Source organism: Sapajus apella, unplaced genomic scaffold (assembly GCF_009761245.1).
Source record: "Sapajus apella isolate SASKATOON/1434 unplaced genomic scaffold, GSC_monkey_1.0 scaffold95, whole genome shotgun sequence".
NCBI lineage: Eukaryota > Metazoa > Chordata > Mammalia > Primates > Cebidae > Sapajus > Sapajus apella.
The window spans coordinates 562,041-582,511 of record NW_022437035.1 but is presented as its reverse complement, the minus strand read 5'-3'; the positions used below and the strand labels follow the sequence as shown (position 1 = coordinate 582,511).

The 20,471-nt window shown below is 44.3% G+C and overlaps 1 protein-coding gene and 2 pseudogenes across 6 annotated transcripts in view; 2 read left to right on the top strand and 1 right to left on the bottom strand.

The window, feature by feature from the left end:
• The window catches only part of SPECC1L (sperm antigen with calponin homology and coiled-coil domains 1 like), a 152,452-nt gene extending 135,271 nt beyond the window's left edge, over positions 1-17,181 (bottom strand). For 2 of the 5 annotated variants that reach the window (XR_004262237.1, XR_004262238.1), the window contains exon 1: positions 17,023-17,176. Coding sequence is in view for 1 of the 5 variants with exons in the window: in XM_032256620.1 (XP_032112511.1) it covers positions 17,023-17,037 (15 nt within the window). In the remaining 4 variants the exon portion in view is untranslated. Of the gene's footprint in view, positions 1-16,471; positions 16,554-17,022 lie in introns of those variants that run through there. The other 3 variants (XM_032256621.1, XM_032256620.1, XM_032256619.1) reach the window with 3 other exon arrangements.
• Positions 7,823-8,272, top strand: LOC116535525 (annotated as a pseudogene). Its single transcript, XR_004262239.1, has one exon. The product of XR_004262239.1 is annotated as a 60S ribosomal protein L35a pseudogene (transcript).
• Positions 14,401-14,543, top strand: LOC116535679 (annotated as a pseudogene).
• Positions 17,182-20,471: the final 3,290 nt, after the last annotated feature.

Genomic DNA, 20,471 nt, shown 5'->3' with positions numbered 1-20,471 from the left:
GAGAGGACACCAATTACCAGCATTAGGAATGGGAGATTCCTACAGATTCAACAGCTATCAAAGGATAATAAGGGACTATTAGGAACTACTTGATGCCAGTAAATTCAGTAACTTAGATAAAATAAACAAATCTCTTGAAAGACAAACTATTGAAGCTCACTGAAAAAGTGACAAATAAGTTGAATAGCTCTATACGTATTAAAGAAATTGGATTTGTAGTTAAAAACTTTGCCACAAAAAAAACTACAGGCGAAGATGGATTCACTCAGGAATTCCACTAAAGAAGAAATTAATTCTTTACAAACTCTTCCAGAAAACTGAGAATACTTCCCAACTCATTCTATGAAACCAGCATTACTCTGATGACAAAATCTGACAAAGAAACCACGAAAAAAGAAAACTACAGACCCATATGTCTCGTGAAAATAAATGAAAAAATTACAAACAAAATTTTAGCAATTGAGTCTAACAATGTAGAAAAAAAGGATAGTACATCGTAACCTAGTCGGGTTTATCCCACAAATGCAAGGTTGGTTTAACATTCAAAATTTGGCTGGGCACAGTGGCTCACACCTGTAATTCCAGCACTTTGGGAGGCCAAGGTAGGTGGATCACCTGAGGTCAAAAGTTCAAGACCAGCCTAGCCATGGCGAAACCCTGTCTCTACTAAAAATACAAAAATTAGCCGGGCATGGGGGTGCATGCCTGTAATCCCAGCTACTTGGGAGGCTAAGGCAGGGGGATTGCTTGGACCCAGGAAGTAGAGGCTGCAGTGAGCCAAGACTGCACCACTGCACTCCAGCCTGGGTGACAGAGCGAGACTCCATCTTAAAAAAAAAAAAAAAAAGACCAGCCTGACCAACATGGTGAAACCCCATCTTTACTAAAAATACAAAAATTAGCCAGGCGTGGTTGTGCACACCTGTAATCCCAGCTACTCAGGACGCTAAGGCAGGAGAATTGCTTGAACTGGAGAGGCAAAGGTTGCAGTGAGCTGGGATCACGCCACTGTACTCCAGCCAGGGCAACAAGAGCAAAACTCCATCTCAAAAAAAAAATCAAACAAACAGCTGGGTGTGGTGGCTCATGGCTCACGCCTGTAATCCAAGCACTTTAGGGGCCAAGGTGAGCGAATCACCTGAGGTGAGGAGTTCAAGACCAGCCTGACCACCATGGTGAAACCCCATCTTTAAAAAAAAAAAAACTAAAAAAACCCACACAACTCCATGTAAACAGAAGAGAACCTACTAAACTTGATAAATGGCATATGTGAAATAACTGTAGTTAATATCATAGTTAATGACATAAGACTACATATTTTCCCCACAGGATTAAAAACTAAGACAAGGAAATCCACTCTTACCACGATTGAAAATGCCTTTGTAAAATTATGACTGAGACAGTAAGAGATCTAATTTAATCGACTTTATCTTGCTTCTAGCCTCCAAGCTATTCTTGTTCCTTGCTGGGTATAGGCAGAACTAACTTTGGGAGAAACTTAGTTTATAGTTTAAAACAAACACAGTAACATCCCTTTCCCAAAGCAGACGTCCTTCTTGCCTGGGGACCAGATTGCCTTTGTAGGACTAACATTAGCCATAAGATTAGAAATTACGGTTTAGGAGTCATGCAACTGAAGGCTACAAGATTCTCACCCTCCCTAAACTGCTCCTAAGATTAGTGCTTGAGATATTTCGCAGACCCTGCACTTGATGGATCAGCTGGCACCACCCAGATTGATTAACTGACTCATCTGATCTTGTGGCCCCCACCCAGGAGCTGACTCAGCCCAAGAGAAAGAAGACTGCTTAAACGCCCTACAATTTCATCCCTGACCAATCAGCACTCCTGGACCACTGCCTTCCCCCTACCCACCAAGTTGTCCTTAAAAACTCTGATCCTCAAATGCCCAGGGAGACTGATTTGAGTAATAATAAAACTCTGGTCTCCTGCCCAGCGGGCTCTGCCTGAATTACCCTTTCTCTGTTGCAATTCCCGTCTTGATGAATCAGCTCTCTCTAGATAGCGGACAAGGTGAACCCACTGGGCAGTTATACTTCTATTTATTATGTACTTAGAAGTTCTAGCCAGTGCAGCAAAGGAAGCAAAAATAAATAAAAAGCATTCAGGTTAGGAAGAAAAAAGTAAAACTATCTTTATTCACAGATAACACTGACAGAATATCCAATGGAATTCACAAAAAAACCATGAGAACAAATTATATCAAGCTCTCAGGATACAAGATCAAAATATAACAACCAAGCATATTTTTATATATTAGGAATGAGTAACTGGAAGCTGAAATTCACAATATTATCAAACTATATGAAATACTTAGGAGTAAATGTGACCAAACCCCTTCAAAAAAAAAAAAAAAGGAAAAATCTATATACTGAGAACTATAAAAATACTGTTGAGAGAAATTAAAGGAGAACTAAATAAACTGAGAAATATACTACGTTCATGGGTTGAAAGATTCCATTTTAGTAAGAAGTCAATTCCTCCGCCGAAATTATCTACAGACTCAAAACCATCCCAACAGAAATTCAGCCAGCTTTTTGGTAGGATGTGACAAGCTGATTCTAAAATTCACACAGAAATTCAAAGGACCTAGGATTGATCATTGTTGAAGGTAGAGGACAAATACATCACTTGTATTTTGTTACATTATTCTACTTTGTAAATGTTTGAAATTTTCCACAGTGAATATATGTTTTGAATAAAAACTGAGATGCTTCTAGGAACACATATAAATACAAAATATCCTTCCTTTAAAGTTTTCACTACATTACAAAAATGGTTTCTTTTTTCACACTACCTTAAGTCTAACTCCCTGGCTTGGTTTCCCAGACCCTCTAACCAGTCCTCTCTGCTTCCTGTTCCTCTATGACAGAGGTCAACAAACCACAATCCAGGGCCAAATCTGGCCCATCACTTGTCTTTGTCTGGCTCACAAACTAAGAATGTTTTGTACTTTTAAAGGGCTGGGGAAAAAAAATCAAAAGGCTATTTTGGGCTGGACCCAGTGGCTCATGCCTGTAATCCCAACACTTTGGGTCCAGAAGTTCAGGAGTTCAAGATCAGTCTGACCAACATGGTGAAACCCAATCTCTACAAAAAATACAAAAATTAGCCGGGCGTGGTTACGTCCGCCTGCAGTCCCAGCCACTTGTGGCTGAGGTGGGAGGAGCACTTGAGCCTGGGAAGTCAAGGCTGCAGTGAGCTGTGATCATGCCACTGCCCTCCAGCCTGAGCCAAAGAGGGACACTGTCTCAAAAATAAATAAATATATATTTTTTATTTAAACATAGTCACATTCATTCATTTCTGTAGTCTCTGTGGTTACTTTTGCACTACAATGATGGAATTGATTAGTTGCAACAGAGACCTTAAGGTCTTCAATGTCTAAAGTATTTATTATCTGACCCTTTACAGACAAATCTGTCAATCTCTACTTTATCATATGCCTCCTCCCTCAGCTAATTTCCTTACCCCACGAATGTTCACTACTACCTCTCTGTTCAAGCCCCAGCTGCTCCTGGAAACCCGAAATTCCCTTCTTTCCCTTTTCCAAATCCTAACCGTTATCAGCAGTTTGTGTGGAAGCAGGTAAGCAAAACACTATTTGTTATTATGTAAAGGAAGGCAATGAAGTTGCTGTCCCTGTAATATGTACAGGGAGGCTGATGACTCTTTGATTCATTTTCAATTTCTCAAAGCAGGTTGGCAGGCTAGCACCTAGGAAGAAGAGAGTGAGCACATGACACAGATAGAGCACTGAGAAATTCCTCAGAACACTAGAGTTAATGTGTCAGTCCCCCTGTCTGCTATGTCATCCTTTAGATACCAATTCAAGACAGCATAATTCAAAAAAGAAATGAGGAAGAAAAAGGTGATGAGGGGCAGAAGGAAAAAAGAACTTGTCACTTCACAATGTAGAGACTGTCACAAACTGTGGTTAATGTAAAACTATGGCCCAGTGTAGCAGCTCACACCTGTAATTCCAGCACTTTGGGAGGCAGAGGTGGGTGGATCACTTGCAGTCAGGAGTTCGAGACCAGCCTGGCCAACATGGTGAAACACTATCTCTACTAAAATACAAATTTAGCTGGGCGTGGTGGCACAAACCTATAATCTCAGCTACTTGGGAGTCTGAGACATGGAAATCGCTTGAACCCAGGAGGCAGAGGTTGCACTGAACCGAGATCATGCCACTACACTACAGCCTCCCTACAGCCTGGGCGACAGACTGAGACTTCACCTCCAAAAAAGAAAAAAAAAAAGAAAACTATAGAGACTAGCAAGGCGGTCCCCCATCATTGGGAGGCCCAAGCGGAACAGCCTATGAAGGAGGGAGCATAGCAGAGCCTTAGCTTCAACACCTCAACTCATCAGATGTCCTGACTTCCTGAGTGAGCACACAAAATGAAGTGGTGAAATCTGCTGGGCTTAACACTCAGGGATTACTACCATCCTTGCATGCCACTTCGAAACAAACATTTTTGTTTGTTTTGAGACAGGGTTTCACTCTGCCATCTAGGTTGGAGTGCAGTGGTGCAATCACAACTCACTGCAGCCTCAATCTCCCAGACTCAAGTGATCCTCCCACCTCAGCCTCCCAAGTAGCTGGGATCATAGAAGTGCCACCAGGCCCAGCTAATTTTTTTTATTTTTATTTTTAGTAGAGACGAGGTCTAACTATGTTGCCTGGGATGGTCTTGAACTCCTGGGCTCAAGTAATCCTGCCTCTTTGGCCTCCCAAAGTGCTGGGATTACAGATGCGAGCCACTGTACACAGCCAGGAAACAGAAACAAATATTAAAGTAATAAGAATGTGAAAGTAATCTCTGTAACTAAAGTCCCAAATAGGAAACCCTGAGCTTTTGGGGGATACTTAATTTTCTTCATCTCCTCCAACTAAAAGTGGCAAATGAGGCTAGGCACTGTGGTTTTCGCCTATCATCCCAGCACTTTGGGAGGCCAAGGTCAGTAGTTTGAAACCAGCCTGGTCAACATGGTGAAACCCCCGTCTCTACTAAAAATATGAAAATTAGCTGGGTGTGGTAGCACGTGCCTGTACTCCCAGCTACTCAGGAGGCTGAGGCAGGAGAATCACTTGAATCTAGGAGGCAGATGCTGCAGTGAGCTAAGATCATGCCACTGCACTCCAGTTTGGGCAACAGAGTGAGACTCCATCTCAAAAAATAAATAAAGTGGCAAACGAGCGAGGAAGCAGGTTTTAGAAGTGTGTAGATGCCTCAAAGGTCAGCATTTGATCTTACTGCCTATGAGTTCCCAGTAAGAGCAAAACATGTGAAAGGACTTTGAGGCACAAAAATACAGTTGGATAGTCCTAGGCAGGCGAGAGGAAAGTTGAGTAAATGTGTGTCTAAAACATGCATTTCTAGGCTGGCCACAGTGGCTTACACCTATAATCCTAGCACTTTAGGAGACCAAGGCAGGAGGATCACTGAAGCCCAGGAATGTGAGATGAGCTTGGGCAACATAGTGAGACCCTGTCCCTACAAAAATAAAAATTAGCTGTGGTAACGAGCCACCTGTAGTCCCAACTACTCAGGATGCTGGGGGGTGGGGGGAATCACTGGAGACCAGGAGGTGGAGGCTGCGGTGAGCTACGACTGCACCATTGCTGCACTCCAGCCTGGGCAACAGAGCAAGACCTGTTTCTAAAATAATATAAATAATAACAATAAATGTACATTCCTAACTTAATTTCAAAGGTAAGGCCAGGCACAGTGGCTCATGCCTGTAATTCCAGCATTTGGAAGGCCAGCCTGTGGAGAATAGTGAGACCCTGTCTCTATAAAAATAAAAGTAAATAAATAAATAAAATAAATAAACAAAGTCAATTTTTTTTTTTAATCTGAACAAAAACGTTTAACTACACTACTTCTAGGGCCAACAGAGTAGGGGTCAGCACGGGCACAACCAGGTTGCATATCTACATACAGTCTGCCCTTGTAGGAAGGACATCCTTTTTCCTCCTGGCGTAACCACTCTAGGTGACCCACATTATTACAAATTATTAGCATCAATAATTTAAAGCAGGTTTTACTGTAAGGCACAATCTCAGTAATTAATAGGGCAATATAATAAACACATAAAAGCTCAGGAAGAAACCAGACTCTTGAATGGGCCTGGAAGTTTTGCCATGTCCCCCAAAGTACTCTTAGTTGCATCCATCAGAACCTTTCAACACATAAACATACACCTGGCTCATCCTTTTGTGAAGAGTGTTTATTACTTAATCACTAGATTAAGAGGATTTGGATACAATTGATAAATGTACAAACTTTGCTACCAAGGACTGACACATTTACTTTTCCAGCTCATCAGTTTATGTCCTAGGAAAACTCCAGAGCCACATTTACCAGCTGTTTTCTATTTTCCACTTTAGGATGGTGTTTCTCTTTCACCTGCAAAGTGACTAATACCGACTACAATAATTTAAGTAACACCATTTAGCGTAATTTCGTCTTTAGTACCTTATTTACACTACTAAGAAAGTTGCCAATGATTCAAATTGCACTCACTGGTGAAACCCTATACTATACGTAATTAACTTATTTCCTAATATCTTATCGCCCTCCACCCTCTCCACTGGAAAGTAAACTCTAAAAATGCAAGAATTTTGTGTCTTTTTGTTCAATGACTAGAGCAGTGTCTGGTTCATAACAGTCACTTAATATCTGCTAACTTTGATGAATGAACAGTATATTCATATTGTGCAATATTACCACGAAGCCATTAAACACAGTGAGTGATACCAGATAATTTAATGGAATTTCCAGAAGTATGAAGTTAAGAAAACAAGAAAAGTGTCAAAACTATAATCCCACTTTTTTTTTCCCCCCGATACGAAGTCCTGCTCTGTCACCCAAGCTGTAGTATAGTGGTGTCATCATGGCTCACTGCAACCTCAAACTTCTGGGCTCAGGAAATCTTTCCACCTCAGCAAGTAGCTGGGACTATAGGTGTGCCACAATGCCCAGCTAATATTTTAAAAATTATTTTTTGTAGCCAGGCATAGTGGCTCACGCCTGTAATCCCAGAACTTTGGGAGGCCAAGCTGGGTGGATCACCTGAGGTCAGGAGTTCAAGACCAACCTGGCCAACATGGTGAAACCCCACCTCTACTGAAAATACAAAAATTAGCCAGGCATGGTGGCATGCGCCTGTAATCTCAGCTATTTGGGAGGCTGAGGCAGGTGAATCACTAGAACCCAGGAGGCGGAGGCTCTAGTGAGTCGAGATTGCACCACTGCACTCCAGCCTGGGCTACAGAGCAAGACTCTGTCTGAAAAAAAATTGTTTTGTAGAGACGGTCTCTCCATGTTGCCCAGTCTGGTCTTGAATTACTGGGCTCAAATGAATCTCCCAACTAAGCTTCCCAAAGTGTTGGGATTACAGGTGTGAGCCACCATGCCCAGCCTGATCCCACTTTTTAAAAAGTATGCCCCCAAATCCATACACTGGTGAGGAAGTTGAGAACTTGGAATCCTCATACACAGAATGTAAAATGGTACAGCTCTGGAAAACATTTTAGCAGTTCCTCAAAATGTTTCACATAGCTACTACAAGGCCCAGCAATTCAACTCCTAGGTACATACCTAAGACAACTGAAAGCATGTGTCCACACAAAAATTTGAAGAGGAACCGTACACACTTGTTCACAGTAGCATTATTCATAATAGCCCAAAGTGACAAAAACACAAATGTTCATCAAGTGATGAACAAAAAAGTATGAACTATCGTTCAGCCACATAAGAAATGAAGTACTCCAAATTTCAGCAGCAGGCGCCTCTCTCGCCTCCGGAACAGGACTTATAAAAGGAACTATGTCTGGAAGGCTGTGGTCCAAGGCTATTTTTGCCGGCTATAAGCAGGGTCTTCGGAACCAAAGGGAGCACACAGCTCTTCTTAAAATTGAAGGTGTTTATGCCCGAGATGAAACAGAATTCTATTTGGGCAAGAGATGTGCTTATGTATACAAAGCAAAGAACAACACAGTGACTCCTGGTGGCAAACCAAACAAAACCAGAGTAATCTGGGGAAAGGTAACTCGGGCCCATGGAAACAGTGGCATGGTTCGTGCCAAATTCCGAAGCAACCTTCCTGCTAAGGCCATTGGACACAGAATCCGAGTGATGCTGTACCCCTCAAGGATTTAGAACTAATGAAAAGTCAATAAATAAATGTGGATATGTGCTCTTGTATTTTTGTTAAGTGGATTAAAAAACTTACTACGTTAAAAAAAAAAAAAAAAGAAATGAAGTACTAATACATGCTACAACAGCGATAGATCTTGCTAACATTTTGATAAATGAAAAAAAGTCAGACAAAAGGTCACATGTTATATGATTCCATTTATATAAAATATCCAGAATAGGCAAATGCATAGAGACACAAAGATTAGTGACTGCCCGGAGCAGGAGGCAGTGGTGAATGTGAAATGACTACTAATGAGTATAGATTTCTTTCTGAGGTATCGAAAACGTTCTGGAATCAGATAGTGGTGATCAGTGCATAACTTTGTGAATATACCAAAAACCACTTGAAAGGTAGACTTTAAAAGCCTGAACTTTAAGGTATGCGAATTACATCTCCATAAACCTATTGTTTTTAAATTTTTTTTTTTTTTTTTTTTTTTGAGGCGGAGTTTCACTCATGTTACCCAGGCTGGAGTGCAATGGCGCGATCTCGGCTCACCGCAACCTCCGCCTCCTGGGTTCAGGCAATTCTCCTGCCTCAGCCTCCTGAGTAGCTGGGACTACAGGCATGTGCCACCATGCCCAGCTGATTTTTTGTATTTTTAGTAGAGACGGGGTTTCACCATGTTGACCAGGATGGTCTCGATCTCTTGACCTTGTGATCCACCCGCCTCGGCCTCCCAAAGTGCTGGGATTACAGGCTTGAGCCACCGCGCCCGGCCTTAAATGTATGTTTATTTGCAAATGAATACACAGATAACAAGGAATAATATGAAAGGTTAATGATGACAACCTTGGTGACAGGATACAGGGGGCTGGGAGGGGAAGATAAGTGTTGAGGTAGAAGAAGTCAAAAAATAAAATAAAAGACTAAAGCAATAATCCAGGGCCAGAGGCTTTGAGTGGGAAGATGGAGAAAGACTAAGTGTATAAAGAAATGAGCATAAATCTTAAAAATGAGGGAACTAGGGTTGAAAAATACTTGGATTTTCCCCAAGAACACTAGAAGGGAGAGAGGAAGAACAGAAGAGCTTTAAATTTTAGCAGGTATACCTTTTTCTTTTTTTAATTAAAAAAGATCTTATTGGCCGGGCGCAGTGGCTCACGCCTATAATCCCAGCACTTTGGGAGGCCGAGGCGGGTGGATCACCAGGTCAAGAGATCGAGGCCATCCTGGTCAAAACGGTGAAACCCCGTCTCTACCAAAAAAAAAAAAAAAAAAAAAAAAAAAAAAATCTTATTGGCCTATATTTTTATAGATTGAGGTCTTGCGATCCAACCCAAGCTGAACTCAAACTCCTAGGCTCAACAGATTCTCCCACTTCGGCCTCCTGAACAGCTGGACTACAGGTAGGCACCACTGGGTCCAATGTAATGGCTATTTCTTGACAAATCTTGACATTGCCACCAGCGTGTTTTTCTTTAGAGACAGACTCTCCCTTTACAGCCCAGGCTGGAGAGCTGGGCTCTTCAGTGATCCTGGCTCGCTGCAGCCTCAAACTCCAGGGATAAAGAGATCCTCCTGCCTCAGCTTCTCAAATAGCTGAGACCACAGGTGCACACCACCATGTCTGGCTAATTTTAAATTTTTTATTTGTAGAGCCAGGGTTCTCGCTATGTTGCCCAGGCTGGTCTCGAACTCTTGGCCTTAAGCAATCTTCTCCTCTTCACCTCCCAAAGCCCTGAAATCACAGGTATGAGCCATCACATCCAGCCTGCTACCAGTTTCTTCATATACTTCTCTCCTAGGCTTGACCAGGACCTTTACTTTCTTTTGTGTACAGGTCAGCATTAAAAAATATATTTAAAAATTTAAAAAATAAAAAAGTTTAGGCTGGGCACAGTGGCTCAACACCTGTTATCCCAACACTTCAGGAAGCCGAGGTAGGAGGTGTGCTTGAACCCAGGAGTTCCACACTAGCCTGGGCACAATGGCGAGACTATGTCTCTACAAAAAAATTTTGAAAAATTACCCAGATGTGCTGGCATATGCCTGCAGTCCCAGATAGTGAGAAGGCTAAGGCAGGAGGATCCCTGGAGCCCAGGATTTCAAGGCTACACTGAGCTGTGATCATCACTGTCCTCCAGCCTGGATGACAGGATGAGACCCAGTCCCTAAAAACAATTAAAAAAAAAAAAAAAAAAGCTTAATTAAAAAAAGAATCTTTTTTTTTATAGAGGCAATGTATTTTTCCTCTTTAACTTTTAGTTTTCCCTAGGCTATATGCACAACAGACAAAGTTGAAATTTAATCTTAATCTCTTAAACCCTTACTGTCCAAACAAATCAAACTTAAAAAAAAAACAAAAAAGGTAAAAGGTGTACAAGAGAAAAAGGGAAGTAATCTGTGCCAAATGTACATTCCTTCCAGAGTTTCGGACAAAAATGATGTTTACGGGCCGGGCGCGGTGGCTCAAGCCTGTAATCCCAGCACTTTGGGAGGCCGAGGCGGGTGGATCACGAGGTCAACAGATCGAGACCATCCTGGTCAACATGGTGAAACCCCGTCTCTACTAAAACTACAAAAACTTAGCTGGGCATGGTGGCACGTGTCTGTAATCCCAGCTACTCAGGAGGCTGAGGCAGGAGAATTGCCTGAACCCAGGAGGCGGAGGTTGCGGTGAGCCGAGATGGCGCCATTGCACTCCAGCCTGGGTAACAAGAGCGAAACTACAAATAAAAAAAAAAAATACAAGTGATGTTTACCTGGTCTCTGGGTGCCAAAATAAGACATTAGAGACAGAGTGCCTTCCTTCAAGAAATAAGATTGGAATTAGACACTCAGATACAATTAAACAGACTTTGAAAGTTGGTAGGCACTACTGGGAGGTGACTCACACCTGGCAGGGTGAAGTGCAACTGGAATAAAAGCTCCTAAGGGCAAGGACTAAGTGGCTTCCTCTGTAACACTGCCATGCCCAGCACTGTACCAGCGCCCCAGCAGATTCAACAGCTTTCCGTCAAGCCACATACTTCAAGTCTCATCATCTAGTGGGGGTCACAGATGAGACATACTGTGCCAAATCCCAAACGTACAGGGTGCCAGACAAGTCTGCAGGAGACAGGAGGATTAGGAAAGCCTTCCAGGCAAGGTAATACCTGAGCTGAGTTTTCTTTTGAGTTTGGAACATTAATCAGAGGAAAACAAGGGACATGAAAAGGGCTAGGAAATAAGAAAACGAGCTGAGTTTTGAAGGTTATGATTAGATGAAGTGAGAGAAGAATATTCCAGCAGAGGGAGACAAGGAGACTGGCGAGATTTCAAGGGGCCAAGAGCTGTTCAGGGAAAACAGGGGTCAAAGACCAGTATTGAAGTGTTCCGGATGCCAAGCAAAGGAGACCTTATTACAAAGGCAGTGGGGCTGCTGAAGGGTTTAAATGGGAGAGTGACTGTGAACAGATTAACAGTTTGGAAAGATACAGGCAGGAGTAAACCTCTGGATTTAACCAAAAATAAAGGACAAAACCACAATGAAGATATTGGAAAAGATCAGGAAAAATATTCTTTTTTTTTTTTTTTTGAGACGGAGTTTCACTCATGTTACCCAGGCTGGAGTGCAATGGCGCGATCTCGGCTCACCGCAACTTCCGCCTCCTGGGTTCAGGCAATTCTCCTGCCTCAGCCTCCTGAGTCGCTGGGATTACAGGCACACACCACCATGCCCAGCTAATTTTTTTGTAATTTTAGTAGAGACGGGGTTTCACCATGTTGACCAGGATGGTCTCGATCTGTTGACCTCGTGATCCACCCGCCTCGGCCTCCCAAAGTGCTGGGATTACAGGCTTGAGCCACCGCGCCCGGCCGAAAAATATTCTTAAAAATACTTACTCTCGGCCAGGTATAGCGGCTCACGCCTGTAATTCCAGCACTTTGGGAGGCCAGGTGAATCCCACTGTACAGTAAGGGACAGGCTGTCAGGAGGCTCCAGTCTGTCCCTTATTATTCCCTTACTTAGCTGAACAATTTGCATAATACCACACAGGTTAGTCATGTGATTTAAATCTGTATATGATAGCAATTTTGATACTATCACTTAAGTCATTCAAAATATCAGATGTATTGTGTCAAGTCAGTTATAGGGAACCAATGCTTCAGAGAAATCACATCTGAAGAAGTCAGAAGTTCAAGGCCAGCCTGGTCAACATGGTGAAACCCCATCTCTACTAAAAAAAAAAAAAAAATAGAAAAATTACCCAGGCATGGTGGCACACGCCTGTAGTCCCCGCTACTCGGGAGGCTGAGGCAGGAAAAATCACTGGAACCAGGAGGAAGAGGTTACAGTGAGCTGAGATTGCACCACTGCACTCCAGCCTGGGGGACAGAGCAAGACTCCGTCTCAAAAATAAAAATTAATAAAAATAAAAATAAATAAAACCCTATAAGGTACATAGAAAAGAAACAGAAAAAAAAATCACTCTCTTCTCTCTTCTTTACAAATTTCATTTATGGAGTTACCAAATTATCCTTTGAAAACAGAGAACTCAGAAGTGGCTGAGAGCAGTCAGTCTTCAGAATGTAAAAATTACTATTGTGGGCCAGTCACAGTGGCTCACACCTGTAAACCCAGCATTTTGGGAGACTGGGCTGAGTGGATCATGAGGTGAGGAGATCAAGACCATCCTGGCTAACACGGTAAAACCCCATCTCTACTAAGAATACAAAAAAATAGCCGGGCGTGATAGCTCGAGCCTGTAGTCCCAGCTACTCGAGAGGCTGAGGCAGAAGAATCACTTGAACCCGGGAGGCGGAGGCCAGTCTGGAAGACAGAGCGGGACTCCAGCTCAAAAAAAAACAAATTGCTATTATGAAGAAAGTAGATATTACATCATTAATTTCATTTCAAGATGCTTTCAAAATGTATCTTTTGATACACTGCAGTTTTTTAAGAGTATGTCACAATAATTATAAATCTTATTTGAGATATAACAGCAGAGCACTATAAATTTTTAAGTCTTTACAGACACAGAGATGATCTGTTATGTTCGCTTTGGAACAGATCATAACTGCCCCTCCCCCTCAACATACCCAAAATACATTGTTTAAGCCTACTTTCTTAATGGTCATGTTGTTTCACAGCAAAAGACTGAGGTCACAGTGTTAAAAGATTTCTGAGCTGATAAGAGAACCCCAGGGGGGTTCTTTACCTTGCAGCTAGTCTATTCAATACTAACAATTCCAACCACCAGGAGGAATTGCCCTGCCTAGGCTTATTTTGTTGGCACACCACAGCACAAAAAAAAATCTCCTGGGGCGGGGCTCGGTGGCTCAGGCCTGTAATCCCAGCACTTTGGGAGGCCAAGGTAGGCGGATCACCTGACGTCAGGAGTTCGAGACGACCGTAACCAACATGAAGAAACCCCCGTCTCTACTAAAAATACAAAATTAGCTGGGAGTGGTAGCGTATACCTGTAATCCCAACTACTAGGAAGGCTGAAGCAGGAGAATCACTTGAACCCGTGTAAGGCGGAGGCTGCAGTGAGCCGAGATCGTGCCACTGCACTCCAGCCTGGGCAACAAGGGCAAAACTCCGTCACACACACAAAAAAAAATCTCCTGACATTTTATATCCGATAAGAAAAGATTTAACAATGGTCAGAATAGGAACATCTTTAATGCCAGGCAAATTTAACAGCTTTCTCAGTGGATTTCTCAGTAGATTGTGACAAACGACCTCAAAGTAAACTCATATTTACTCTTAAGAAATAATCTATATTTGAATCTTCTTAACAGCAAAAGCCCCAGAAACTTTTTCCTAAACTCCCTAACAACATCAGCAAAACACCAGATTCTCGGCTCTCTTTATTTTTAAAAATCACAATAAAATAGTTAACCCTGTATTATTTATTTGCTATTTACAATCACCATATATCGCCATTTACTATTATCATCGTTTCATAAATGATGATTTAACACCAAGAAAGCAGGACTTTTTTTTTTTCTTTTTAGAAAGGATAGTCCTTTAATTGAATAGATTGCATGAAAAGACTCCTAATATGGTCCTTTGCTTCTTTTTATGCTAAAGCCCACACAATACTCCATTCTAGAGGACTGATCACAGTGTCTCCGATTCATTCTCACCAACTACAAAGTCACCAACCCTCCCCACTCCCATCTTTGAGGAGGGACTGCAAAACAGTGTCATTGAACTGGTGAGAAGATGCAGTTCCATCGTCAGGTGGGATAATCCTTACGTATTCCTCCTCTGGAGGACAGATAAAACATGACTGGAGATGCATGCAATGTTTAAAAGTTAATTAGTAAAAAAAAAAAAAAAAAAAAAAAGAGAAGAAGCAGTTCCACTCGTAGCTGAAAAAGACTCTACAGGCCAGGAACTGCTGAATGTTAACATTAGCACCTCAGGCTTCTTTCCATCCCTCCAAACTTCACACGTGGGGAAGTGAAGTTTCAGAAAGCAAAGCTGACTTGCCAAAAGCCGTAAGGCCAAGAACATTTCTCCAGCCTCCTGACAGCCAGTCCCTTACTGTTCCCTTACTAAATGAGCTCAGCAGTTTGTGTAACATCACGGGTTAGTCATGTGATTTACATCGGTATATGATAGCAATTTTGATATTATCACTTAAGTCATTCAAAAGATCAGATGTATTGTGTCAAGTCAGTTATAGAGAACCATGGCTTCAGAGAAATCACATCTGAAGACACACTGCAGATACACCCTCAAAAGTTCCTGTTTGAAACCGAAATCTCGATACAAACTTCACTTTAATTCTAATTATTACAGTTATTCTCCACTCACTAGATACTGTACTTGACACATATTTGGTCTGCTACCGAAGTGCACCAGTGATAAAGCGTTCTTATGGCACAACATTCACTTTCTTACTGAAAATGTCAAGAACACCCCTACACACCTGCAACCATTACAAAGCACTGTCCACCTACCCAAAAAGTCACTGAGTCTGCTCAGCGACTCTGCATGGTGTACACTAAATCAAAGGGAAAAGATGTTTTTATGGAGGAAAAAATACTGGATCAGCCATTTATTTATAGAAACAATTTTACCCAAAACAGTACTTCTCCTTCCACTATATAATGGTTTGGTTGTTTTATAATATATTTATATTGTTATGCCTGGTTTTCTTTTTTTTGAAACATAGTCTGGTTCGTCCCCCAAGCTGGAGTGTAGTGGCTGGAACTCCGTTCACTGAAACCTCCGCCTCTCTGGTTCAAGCGATTCTCCTTCCTCAGCCTCCCAAGCCACTGGGATCACAAGTGCGCCACCACATGCAGCTGATTTTTTATTTGTAATAAAGATGGGGTTTCACAATGTTGGCCAGGCTGGTCTCGAACTCCCGACCTCAGGTGATCCACCCACCTCGGCAAAGTGCTGAGATTACAGGCGTGAGCCACTGCACTCAGCCTTGTTATGTCTGTTTTTGTTGTTGTTTTGGGTTTTTATTTTTTGAGACCGAGAATGCTGTCACCCAAGTTGAAGTGGAGTGCAGTGGCACAATCTCGGTTCACTGCAACCTCCACCTCCCGGGTTCAAGCGATTCTCTTGCCTCAGCCTCCTGAATAGCTGGGATTACACGCGGGTGACACTAAGCCCACCCAATTTTTGTATTGGCTGGTCTCGAAATCCTGATCTCAGGTGATCCGCCGGTCTCGGCCTCCCAAAGTGCTGGGATTACAGGCGCGAGCCACTGCGCCTGGCCTGGTTTTTAATTACTGAAAAATTACTATACTCCCTTTGGTGTCACCTGCATTTGTAAAACTGCAGTCGTCCCCCTCCCCCCCGCCCCCCACCAAGCCACCAGAAATGACTGCTCTTGTCCACAAAGCCTACGGCTCTGATTTCATCTCAAGATGTGTCCTACTGGCTGACAGCAAGTGTCATTTTTTAAAGGCTTGTACCTGTTATAAACGTGGTAAGTATTACCAATGGCTTAAAAGGCTCTTTTGACGAAAGAAAACACCGTCCCCTGTAATCACCTGGGCAGTAGTCCCGAGAATCTTTTCCTGGCCCTTCCCGTACTTCAGACAAATGATCAAAGACATCAACAAATCAAGTCCCTGCATTTGAATGATCACAGAATTTCTGCGTGTTCTGTAAATGGGGTAAAACTACTGGAAACCGATTTCTTTTCGTCATCTCCAGGGCAGCCTGCCCAACTTGCCATGACTATGATGCCGTAGATTTAACTACTTAAGCTGATACAATTACCAAGTTCCTGGAAATGCAAAATTTCCTCAGCAAAGCACCAGATTATTCACATCCAACCTGATGCAATGAGCCAGGTCTCAAGGAGAAAAGATGTTCGTCGGCCTGGGGCGCCGGCCCCTGCAGAAGCAGCACCCGCTGCAGGCCCTGGGGCCGCCGCCCGTGGCCTCCGCTCCCCGCACTGCGCCCGCGGGGCCACGGAGCAATGCTGTCCCCGCCCGAGGCAGGGAACCGGGACGATGGAGCAGCAGCCCCAGCCTGTCCCGGAGCGCCGGAAAGGCTAGCACGAGGGTCGCACCCGGCCTGTCCACACACCGACGAGCCGCGGGCGGGTCCCAGAACCACCTCAAGCCCGGCACCAACGGGAGGCCCGCGGGTCTCCGCGGCAAAGCCTGCGGGTTGTCCCAGGAGCCTCGGAGCTCGGAATCGGGACGGCGCGGGAAGGGGAAGGCGCAGGCGCGGGACAGACCGGAGGGGCCCAGGAGGGGGACGGCGCAGGCGCGGGAGCTGCCGGGGTCTGCGGGGACGCCTGGGCCCGGCCGCGCGGGCGGCTCTGAGGCGATAAACCGACCCGCGGGCGAACACTGCGGGAACGCAGCCCTGACTCTTACCGCGCGGCGCCGCATCGCTCCCTCGCAAGCTCGTGGCTGGCCCGGGAGGAGCTCACCCAGTGGCTCAGCCGGGACCCGTTGAGTCCGGCCTCAGGACAGCAGCCAACCCCGCGGCGCCGCTTGCCGGGACCGCCTAGCCTCCCTCTCGGCCCCCGCCCTTGGCCCGCCCCTTCGCGCCCCGCAAGCTTGCGGTCGCCTGCGCAGGCGCCGTGCGGACCCCGCCCACATTTCCTCAAGGCGCAGGCGCCGCAGCCCCGCCTCTCTAGCGCGCGTCGCCCCCAACACTGGATCGCGCAGGCGCCCTACCACTTGCCTGGTCAAGGAAAAAAAAAAACCCGGGCAGCCAATGCGCACGCGTCATGACTTGTGCCGGAACGTAGCAAGGCGGGTCCCTTTAGAGGCACCATTGGGCTCTGCGTGATGTTGCTTAGAGTGTGCTAGTCCCAAAGACTGTCCTCAGCGTGTTTACAGTGTGCCAAGGACGGTGCTAGGCAAGAGCCAGACAGTGGTGAGAAAAACACAAAGCCCTGCCTCCTGCCGCTCCCGATACATAAGGAAACACAGACAAAAAAAATGAGCAACCTATATATATACAATATTAAAGAAATTCTATTATGTGGCAAATGAACAGGTTGCAATGATCATACAGATTTTTTTCCTTTGATAGTTTGTGCTACTTTAATAGTTTTTTTTTCTTTTTTTTTGAGACGGAGTTTCGCTCTTGTTACCCAGGCTGGAGTGCAATGGCGCGATCTCGGCTCACCGCACCCTCCGCCTCCTGGGTTCAGGCAATTCTCCTGCCTCAGCCTCCTGAGTAGCTGGGATTACAGGCACGCGCCACCATGCCCAGCTAATTTTTTGTATTTTTAGTACAGACGGGGTTTCACCGTGCTGACCAGGACGGTCTCGATCTCTTGACCTCGTGATCCACCCGCCTCTGCCTCCCAAAGTGCTGGGATTACAGGCTTGAGCCACCGCGCCCGGCTGGTCTCGATCTCTTGACCTCGTGATCCACCCTACCTCGGCCTCCCAAAGTGCTGGGATTACAGGCATGAGCCACCGCGCCTGGCCCTACTTTAACAGTTTATTACATCACCTTAGTTTCCTAGGAAAACCATAACTTGGTCGTTATACATGTTTAATACGTTGCTGGATTATTTGCTAATATTTTATTTAGCATTTCTGCATATTAGTCCATAAGAAGTTGGTCTATACTTTTGCCTCCTTGTACTATTCATGTCTAGTTTGGTATTAAGCTTATGCTAAATTCACAATGAGTTGGGGAGAATTCCATTTGCTTCTTTTTCTGAAAGATTATTTAGGCCGGGCGCGGTGGCTCACACCCGTAACCCTTAGCACTTTGGGTGGACGAGGCAGGCGATTACCTGAGGTCAGGAGTTCGAGACCAGCCTGGCCAACATGGTGAAACCCTATCTCTACTAAAATTACAAAAAATTAACCGGATGCAGTGGCATGCACCTGTAATCCCAGGAGAATCACTTAAACCTGGAAGGCGGAGGTTATGGTGACCTGAGATCACACCACTTCACTCCAGCCTGGGCTACAGAGAGACTTCATCTCAAAAAAAAAAAAAAAATTATGTGGAAGATAAAGACTCTCTGTTCTTTGCAATGTTTGCTGGACTTGTCTATAAAATCATCTGGGCCTGGTGTTTTTCTTTCGTTTTGTTTTTTGTGAGATTTTTGAGGGGATGGGGTACAGATGATTTTAAAATAAACATTCAATTTCTTTTCTTCTTCTTTTTTTTTTTTTTGAGAAGGAGTTTCACTCTTGTAACCCACCATGGAGTGCAATGGCAGGATCTTGGCTCACTGCAATTTCTGTCTCCCGGGTTGAAGCAATTCTCCGCCTCAACCTCCTGAGTAGGTGGGATTACAGGCATGTGCCACCACAACTGGCTAATTTTGTATTTTTAATAGAGACGGGGTTTCTCCGTGTTGGTCAAGCTGGTCTCGAACTTCCAACTTCAGGTGATCCACCCGTCTCCGCCTCCCAAAGTGCTGAGATTACAGGCATGAGCCACCGCGCCCAGCCTCAATTTCTTTAATGGTTCTAGATGTTGACTTTTCTGTTTCTTCCTAGTTCATTTTTATGAAGTTATATTTTTCTTTTGAAACAGAGTTTCTCTGTTGCCCAGGCTAGATTGCAGTCACTTGATCTCGGCTTTCTGCAACCTCTGCCTCCCAGGTTCAAGTGATTTTCCCTTCTCAGCCTCCTGAGTAGCTGGGATTACAGGCATGGGTCGCCAGGCCTGGCTAATTTTTGTGCTTTGAGTAGAGTTGGCGTTTTACCATGTTGGCCAGGCTGGACTCGAACTCCTGTCCTCGGATGATCCACCTGCCTTGGCCTCCCAAAGATCTGGGATTACAGGCGTGAGCCACCCCACCCAGACTGAAGTTGTATTTTTTTATAAAATGGTCTGTTTTGATATTTTCACAAATAGCTGGCATAAAGTTGTTTATGTAATTTCCTTATGATTTTTGTCTTAACGTTTTTTTTATTTTTTAATTTTTTTGAGACTGAGTCTTGCTCTATTGCCCAGGCTGGAGTCCAGTGGCCTGATCTCGGCTCACTACAACCTCTGCCTCCTGAGTTTAGGGGAATCTTGTGCCTCAGCCTCCCGAGCAGCTGGGATTACAGGTGTCTGCCACCTTGCCCAGCTAATTTTTGTATGTTTGGTAGAGACAGAGTTTCATCATGTTGGCCAGGCTGGTCTCTAGCTCCTGACCTCCAGTGATCCGCCAGTCTCGGCCTCCCAAAGTGCTGGGATCACAGGCGAGAGCCACCACACCCAGCCCATTCATCTCCAAACAGACAATACATTTGTGAAACCCCATCTCTACTAAAAACACCAAATTCACAGGCATGGTGGTGCACCCTTTAATCCCAGGTACTCAGCAGGCCAAGACAGGAGAATCGCTGAAACCCGGGAGGCAGAGGTTACAAGGACCTGAGATCACGCCATTGCACTCCAGCCTGGGCAACAAGAGCGAAACTTTGTCTCAAAAAAACGAAAACGAAAAACCAGAATAGCCAGCAACCCATAACAGCACGCGTTTTGTAGATGAGAAACCTGGGATGCAAAGACACAGCTAGTGAATGATGGAATCAGGATTCAAATTCAGGCTGCCTAGTCATGAGGACCATATTCAGAGAATTAAAGGAAATTGTTTTGTTTTGATTTTTTTTTCTTCAACTTTTAAGTTCCAGGGTGTGTGTGCAGGACGTGCAGGTTCTTTACATAGATGAACGTGTACCATGGTGGTTTGCTGCACAGACCAACCCATCACTTAGGTATTTAGCCCAGCATCCATTAGCTGTCCTTCCTGATGATTTCCCTCCTCACAGCCCCACCCCTCGACAAGCCCCAGTGTGTGTTGTTTCCCTGAAATGTGTTTATGTGTTTTCATCGTTCAGCTCCCACTTAT